We start from the raw sequence: 9345 nt of genomic DNA on the forward strand, positions 1-9345 counted from the left end.
GAAAGAGAAAATGTGTGGGAAACACATCAGGGGATTAATGCCCTACCACCTTCCTCTCATCCCAAAAGATACATTCACAAGGAATGCGGGGGAATGAATCGAGGGATTAGTGCCCTACCACCTTTCCCACATCAAACACATCAATACCATCATTATTCCTTTACATTCACTCATTATCAATCATTAATTATCAATTTGTCATAATTTATAAAGTCACCATCATCTCCGCACTCCTAAATCATGATTCATACTTTCATCATCTCATCAATTCAAATACCCCCTTTCTTTTATCACAAATCATTTTTTACAAACCTTCCTTCACTTCCAAGTTAACTACGTCCCGAGGTTTAGTACCTTCAATATGATTTAAAACTAGGTTTTAGGGAATAAAAGAGTAAAAATAGAGGTTTAGAGGTTTAAAATCATATTTAAAACAAAAAAAAAATCCAACTTGTTGTAAAACAAGGCTCCGCATACGCAGAGCATGTCACGCGTACGCGAAAGTGCATTTTCCCTTAACTCGTGTATACACCCCCAGTCCGCGTAGGCGACCGTATTCCTGTGTACGCGAGTGCCCCCTTTTGGCCCATTCTGCGTACACGGCACCTGCCCGCGTGCGCATGCAAACCAAACAGAAATGCATAGCCGCGTATAATGGGGTCCGCGTACGCGGGTTGAGCAGAAAGGGCAAAGATTATTAAGTGTTGCAGAATTTCAGTTTCACGTACCAAACTTCTGGCGCGCATATCTCTTTTATTTTAAAACATTTTTCATCCGTTCTTCGAATGGTGTAAACTTTACAGACACAATTTTCATAAAAAATAAGTTTGAAAAATTTTGGGAGTTCGAAAGCCAAGTTATAGATTGCCGAAATTCGGCCAAAAATCATATTTTTCACAAAATTCATCAAACCTTTATTTTCACAAAAACATAACTCACTAACCATATTTGTAACACCTCGATACCCTAAGCCTTACCTCTAGCCATAAAGTAAAGGATAACAAAGTGCCACGACAGTTTTAAAGCTTATAATATAGTATATTGGTGGCGAGAATTATGCCGGTTCAGATTTTAACAAAATAACTTCTTCGTCGGTAGCATAGTCCGAACCGACAAATAACCCTCCCAATCAAAGTTTAATTTCAAATAAAAACAACTGAGATTAATTCAACCTCGGGTCGTTCTCCCTCAGACAATGCAAATTAAAGTGTCAACATTCTTGGTTGTGAGGTGAAGGGGTTTTTGGCAATAAAGCAGAAAATTAAAGGAACCAAGAGATAAAAGAGCTAAGAAATGATCAAAAAGGAAATTAATGCAATTAAAAGAGGAACAAGATCAAAACTTAGTGAAAATGATATAAATGCATAAAAGAGCCTTGCCTTGGGAATGAGAATTAAGAAATCTTATCATCGTCATAACCACAACTATGGCAACTATGATGAGTCAATCTCGCTTCGTCAACCCCTAAGATCAAGGAGTTAGTCAAGCAAGCATAATTGACCTTAATCTATAAGTCCTAGCTAACTTACTAATTACTTAGTAAAAAGCTAGCGTCAATGGAAACAAGAGTCAACTAACTACCCAAGAATTACCACTAAATGTCAGACATTATGACTCTAGTATCCTAGGAACTCATTTCCCAAACCAAGGTGTGAAAATCTACTCAAAATCTCCAAGTGGCATTTTCACAAACACTTGGTGGGCAATAAAGCAAAACATGAAAAATTGTAAAAGAAAATGAAAACTATCACCAAACTAAGTACAAAATTAACAATAGAAATTCAATCAAGCATAGAGAAATATAAAACATCAAAAGCATCAACAAAAAGCTCAAGAAATTAAAATTGCATATATTAACAAAGTAACTTGAACTATGAGCAAAATGTAACACAAGTAGTGTAATTAAAGAGGAAATTAAAGAGTGCTTACAAAAGTGATGAGCAAAATCTAAGATCAAAACCTAACTATAAAATGCTACAATGAAAATTAAGTAAAACCCAAAGAGATAATTTCCTAACTACACTACTCCTACTCCTAATGTGTTTTTCTATCTAAAAATGAGCTCCCTAAGCTAATGAAGAAATCCCTCTTCATATGTATTCATTCTCCTTTGATATAGCACTCCAAAAGGCTTTAGCAACTCCAAAAACTTTGGCCAAGAGGCCCCAAAATCGCGAGCCATGTGCTTAATTAATGAAGTCACGCGCTGGGACTTATGCATACACACAGATGTGTGCATACGCACACTTGCTTATTTTGTCATTTGTGTGTACACACAGAAGGTTGTGCATACGCACACTTCAGTGTGTGCTTCTCATTTGTTTTCTTCATGTGTTCTCCCTTTTTCGCATGCTTCCTTCCATTTCTGCCTAACACCATTCATGACCCTTGGACCTGAAATCACTCACAAAACATATCATGGCATTTAATGAAATAAAAGTGGAATCAAAATTATCAATTTAAGCACAAAAAATGCGTGTTTTCACATTTAAGTCCTCTCTAGGGAGAAATCACAAAAGTATGCTATTTTGGTGAATAAGTGTGAGTTTATGTGATGAAATCTATCCAATTCAAGCCAAAAATTATCATCAAATTTGGACTCATTATATATATTCAAGAATTTATATAACTAAAAGCCCAATGAAGGAGTAAAACTCAAAGTCGCATAAAGCAGAATTACGAAAACGCGAAGGGTTCACACATGAGATGATAACTAAACGTGTAGGCACGGATAAAACAAGACATAATATATATATATACAAAAGTATGCTATTTTTGTGAATAAGTGTGAGTTTATGTGATGAAATCTATCCAATTCAAGCCAAAAATTATCATCAAATATGGACTCATTATATATATTCAAGAATTTATATAACTAAAAGCCCAATGAAGGAGTAAAACTCAAAGTCGCATAAAGCGGAATTACGAAAACGCGAAGGGTTCACACATGAGATGATAACTAAACGTGTAGGCACGGATAAAACAAGACATAATATATATATACATATATATATATATATATGTATATATATACATATATACATATATATATATATATGTATATATAAAGCCTTGTAGATAGTTCCAGGATACACAAGGTAATAATTAAATTAAATAAGATATAAATATAAATATGATATACAAATAAGAGGACTAGTCACAGCCTGCGAAGTCTAGGCCGGCTAGTCAACTGAATACAAGAGAGTTTTGAAGTTTAAAACAGCAACAACCTATCTCTCAAAGTTTTCAGAAATAAAGCCTCTAAGGCAACAAAGTTAAATACACAAAATATGAGAGAACTACAACATAATAATCAAAATACAAAAATATAGCAAAGGATCCTCCGCTCTGTCACCATCCCGCAACTCACCGAGGTGGGTTATGACCTGCATTTGAAAAGCAACAACAATGTATGGAATGTGAACTGGAGATTCTCAGTACGGTAACCGTGCCCAATATATAAGATGTAAGGTTTCGGGACGCCAAAGACAACCGTAGAACTTCACATCGAATACCGATTATTCTAGCTTAACAAAATAAATAACATAAACCATAAATAGGTTTAACTAAACTTAGGGAATTTCTAACAAATACTAATCACGCCACTATATTCCACAGCCTTCGCAAACCTACCCTCCATGCGATCCCATCGCCGCCGCCTACATGACCTCTTCAGCACCAGACAATCACAAGTATTTGCAAACAAGTAATACACAGGTAATATTCATGTATAGCAAGTAATTCAAGAAGCAAGTATGCATATTATACATTTAGGCAAACTGCAAGTAATCGAAGCAAACAAGCACATAAGAGAGGCATATAATGAATGCCTATTCTATTGGCTAGTGATATCACTTGTCAGTCTATAAATGCCAACCTGACACACCCTTTTCGAATGTAGCCTTTTCTGCCACGCCAGAGATATAGTGCCGTGTACATTCTTGCAGCAGAGGATCTGCCATGCCAACGATATAATGCCCTGCACACTATCATACTTAACCCAAGGATATAGTGCGTGGCACATTCTTGCAGCAGAAAAAGTTATTAATCATAATTCAACCCAGGGATATAGTTCCCTGCACACTATCATGCTTAACCCAAGGATATAATTCCTGGCACACTTTCATACGCATCCCAAGGATATAGTACCTAGCACACTCTCAATATTCAACATGTTCATCATTCCCTTTCGAGTTCTTAACTCATCATAACCATCATAAATTTTCAATTCCTCAAATATAACATAATCATTCCAAATCTCAAAAGTCTCGTCAAAGAAGTACCTCACCACACCACATTCACTAATCTTATCCACAAATCTCCCAAAGCCTAAGTCACGGCTCTAAACTCATATCAAAGAAAATCACCAATTAAAATTAACTTACCCATCCTCACTGGTCTTAGAGTCTAATTACCAGTCACAAGTCTTAAAGAGAAGTTAAGGAAGTTTGAAAAGTTAGAGAACCCTTAAAAGTGAAAAAAAATCATTTTTCAGCAAAATAGGGTCCATGCGTACGCATGCCCATGTATGCGTACGCATACTTAAAATTTTTCCCATCCCGCGTATGCATACAAGATATCGCGTATGCATGGGTGCTTAACAGAAACCAATATTTCGCGTACTAGATCATGTGGTCGCATACGCGTCCTCAAGTTTTGCACATTCTGCGTACGCATGTAAGGTGCTGCGTACGCATAGGTTCCAAACAGAATCGCACGCTCGCGTATGGGGGACCCGCGTACGCATATCCCTCCAGATTTGTAAAATTTTTTAAAGTTGTAGAAAATCAGTTTTAAACACCAAACTTTAAACGTTCATAACTTCGTCTACAAAACTCCATATTCCTCAAACTTTATATCATTTTAAAGATCTTAAGATAACCTTTAATTTAAAATAATTTCCAATCAATTTCAAAAACAGAGACTCAAGTTATGATCTGCCATCAAAAACAAGATTTTACCAAATTCAACAAAATTCTCTCGTTTCTAAAACTTCAAATCCAAACCAAAACAAACACACCCAAAACGAACACAAAACCTCATACCAACATTTCTCAACCATCTCCCATCATTCACTATTAAAACCATTTAACCCTCACTACTTAGATTTTTATCAACCTCCTCACTTCTTCAACTCAATCAAAATCAAAACCCACCATCACCATCACCATCAATTATTAACAACACCAACCACAATATTCCATACTCATTATCATCATTAACATTCATAATTGAACATAAATAATCACCATCCTAGTCCATCAAAATCATCACAAACATTAATAATCATCAAATATCATCAGCACCAATAATCCCCAACAATTACCGTCACCCACAAAATCAATAACCACCAACAATTAACATCAATCCATCATCATATTAGAATCCACCACAATCATACCTCAATATATACATTTTCCTCAATCTCCAATATCATGCATATACCACAAACATAGTTCAAACAACCATATATCCAATTCAATCCTATCCTATGGTTCACTAGCCTAAGTTTTGAGAAATAGTACATAGTACATAAAGGAAACTGAAACCATACCTTGGCCGATTCCCACACAACTCGAAACACCAAGCTCAAACTCAAAGCTCCAAAACCACCAATCTCACTCCAACAAATACCAAACCTCAATCTAACATCATACAACATATCACATCAAACTTAGGGTTCACAAAAATAACTAAACACAAGGGTTTAGTGAGTCGTTACCTTACCCAATAGCATTAGGGCAAAACCCAACAATATTCCAATGCTAGATCATCCCTAAACAACCAAAATAAAAAAATCTACTAAAAAAAGAACAAAAAATGCAAACTGTTAGGGCAGGAAATTGGAGTAGGAGTTTTGATTTCTTACCAACAAAGCTAGAAATGACGGGCTTGGCGAGAGCTTCATATGACCGTAAACGGCTCGTCAATTGGAGCTCCATAGCTCAAGTTATGTCACCCCTCACTCTCATCTATCTGAGCTCTCTCTCTCTCTCTCTTCCCATCAAAATGAGCATAAAGCTCATTAATAGAGTATATATATGTTGGGCTTGGGCCCGATTTGAACCTGGTCCAACCAGTTAGTGTTTTTGGCCCGTTTGTCCCACTTTGGGCCAAAACCTTTAATATTAATGTCCGGTTTTTAATTCTAAATTATTTTTGTCCTTTCAAAACAATAAATTAAATTTTCAAAATCTTATTTTACTAAAATACACAGTACCTGACAGACTAAAGTCGGTACTACCAGCTTAAGCTTCGGTACGTATTTTTACAAAAAGTTTTCGCAAAAGATATATTTTTCAACTTAGAAAAATTCATTGAAATCAAATTTCACCTTTATATTTTAAAAAGAACACTTTTTTATATTTTCGAACATATTTTGGGTAATTAAATTATTATTTTATTAAAGTAGCTATTCTGGTTCTTACAATATTCATACAATAATACCCTGCACCAAAACATACCAAAACACAGCCAACACAACTCCCCACTCTACTTCCACCAATCATACCTCATATTAACTAGTCTCAATCCCAAAAATTCTCAAATTATGACAACACAGTCATCAACAACATTTCCTACATACAATGTTCTTGTCCTTTACCGTCAATATCATTATTCATCAATCATTTTTACCAAATTAACAATCCACCCCCCAACATCACATTTTACATCGACAATATCTCATATTCCTAATTTTTACGACATCATCAACTAACAATCATAAGCAATAATCATCAACCTATTATCATACTAATTCAACATCCTTCATGAACTTCACTAAGCATTTAACGCAATCATATAATTTCAACCTATCCTATAGTCACTTAGCCTAAGTTTTCACAAGATATTATATATTAAATACGAGAAACCAAAACCATACCTTGGCCGATTTATTTATATAACCCAAAGGCAACACCACTAAGCTAGCTCAGAAACAACAACACCAAATAAAATTCCGCATCCAATGACCCAAATCAAGCTTCCACCTCCTCAAGTTTGCTCAATATCACATATATACACTACCTAACACATATTATCACACACACACACACACACACACACACACACACACACATATATAATTATTTAGTGGGGCCGCAAATATCTTTCGATTGATATCTAAGGTCAATCAATATCAATATCTTTTAAATCTCTATCTTACTTGCTTCTTTTTTTCTCTCCTAAAATAAGGGTTTTATGGATTTCAAAATTCAAATTACTCAATTGATTTGTGTTTATAAATAAAGGCAGAACCCATTGATCATGGCAGATTTTTCTCACATTCATGTTGTTGTTGTATGTGTTTATTAGTTACTGTTTTATTGACTGAAATCTATTTTGTCTTTCATCCTTTAATTGCATTTCAATATGGCAACTGTCATGGATATAGTTAATAAGATTAATCTTGAGAAGGAAGTATGGAACCTCAATATGGCAACTGCCATGGAGATGATTTTGGTTGATGAATCTGTGAGTTATAGTGGTCTAAATTTATTAAAATTTTTTAGCTATTTGCTTTTTGTATTTAGATGTGTTTCTCTTTACCTTTTTTATATCGAGGTCTGAAATTTTGTTTCATTTAAATTTATTTTTCTCTTTATTCGATTTGTCATTTATCAGATTTTTAGTATAATTTATGTTGATTGGTAGGGGTGCAAGATACAAGCTACTATTTGGAAGACTATGATTTACAGGTTCAAACAACTTCTCTCTGAGGATCGAGTATATGTCATGAAGCTCTTCTCTGTTGTGCCAAACCAAGGATCTTATAGGGCCACTAGGCATCAGTTTAAGTTGATTTTTCAATTCAGAACCACTGTCAGGGCTGCTATCTACGATTTTATTCCAAAATATGCTCTTACAATCTCTTCATTCACTGAATTTTTGGAAACCAAAGAGGATTTCGATTTCTTAGTTGGTATGTTGTGCTATTTGCTCATACTTTTTTGTCTGGAATGATTGCAGTCTTATTTCTTTGTGATTTGTAGAATGTTGTTTTGTTATCATTATTTTCTAATAGTTTTTTTTCATATTTATTTGAGATGTGGTGGGTCTGTTGGTCTCTGTGTCAGAAGAGAAAGAATATGATAAAAATGGAAAGAAGATGAAGATGAATGTGATGGAACTTGCTGAAAATGAGTTAGCCTTCTTTAATTTCTACCTCTTCCTCTTATTGAGATTCTTTTGTGTTTTTCATGTGTTTGTATAGTCAAATTTCTAATAGTGTAGGTGATTTTGTTGGTTGTTTTCAGTTATAGGATTCGGTGTGCCTTATTTGGTGAATATGTTAATGAACTTAATCGATTTTTGTCTTCTGGGTATGCTGAACAGCCAGTTGTGATTTTATAACTTGCCAAAGTTAAGATTTTTAGAGGTTTGTATCATGTAAATTTCATTTTAGGTGTGTCAGTTATCCAAGTTCACTTGGTTTTACCATTATATTCCTGTAACTAATGTATCTATTTTTTATTTTCAGGTAGAGTTGGACTTCAAAATGTTATGTTTGCATCAAAGCTTGAATTTAATCTTGACATCCCAGAGGTATATCTATACATGTAGTTTCTTTAGTGTTTTTGTTGTTGTTGCTGTCATTTTCTACTTATTTAAGTTGGTGCTGTATTTGTTAACAGTTTTATTCCACATGGAGTTAGTGCATCCCAACCCATTGGCATTGTTGGCTCTGAAAAAAATATCGGAATAGAAGAAGAATTTATGAAGCTCACACCTAGGTGTACTGTGAAGTTGCTTGATGATAACAACCGGGTTGGAACCACTTTAATTTTTTTTATCATCTTTACTCTTCAATAATTTGTGTTAAATTTTCTTTTTCTATTTGTTAGTAAATACTACTTTGTTTTGGAATGATATTAATCTTTTTGTCCTCCTTTGTACTTGAACATACTATGTTGTTAGTATTTATTTTAGTTTTTCAGTTTTAGTTTGTATTACAACTATGTTTGGTTATAATGTCTTAACATATATAGATCTGGTCTTATATTTTTAGGTTGGAACTTTTGTTGTACTAGCAAAAATAGCTGAAATAGTTGAGGATGGTCCTTAGTGATACTCTGCTTGTATGTGTGGCAGAGGTGTTCAGACAAAATCTGAGATTTATTTTTGTCAATTTTGCAACATCCATATTATAAATGTGACTCCTAGGAATAAATATTTTACAATGCTTCCTTTGTGCTTTGTTAAATAGTGAATTATTTTTGCGTAGTTGTTAACCTTAGGCCAGTATTTATGTGCATCTTAAAAAATTCAAGTTTAGAATGAAGGTGTTGGTTGAGAATTCTACTGGTGTTTCTATTTTTGTCCTCTTTGATCGTGAGGCAAGTTACC

The 9345-nt window shown here is 34.4% G+C and overlaps 1 protein-coding gene across 1 annotated transcript; it reads left to right on the forward strand.

Moving 5' to 3' along the window:
* The first annotated feature begins 7371 nt into the window (after positions 1-7371).
* Positions 7372-9064, forward strand: LOC130949894 (uncharacterized). Its single transcript, XM_057878499.1, has 7 exons — positions 7372-7473; positions 7654-7921; positions 8046-8142; positions 8256-8340; positions 8480-8544; positions 8634-8766; positions 9008-9064. The coding sequence occupies exons 1-7, from the start codon at positions 7372-7374 to the stop codon at positions 9062-9064; spliced, it is 807 nt and encodes a 268-aa protein (XP_057734482.1).
* Positions 9065-9345: the final 281 nt, after the last annotated feature.

This window comes from Arachis stenosperma, chromosome 9 (genome assembly GCF_014773155.1).
Source record: "Arachis stenosperma cultivar V10309 chromosome 9, arast.V10309.gnm1.PFL2, whole genome shotgun sequence".
Lineage (NCBI taxonomy): Eukaryota > Viridiplantae > Streptophyta > Magnoliopsida > Fabales > Fabaceae > Arachis > Arachis stenosperma.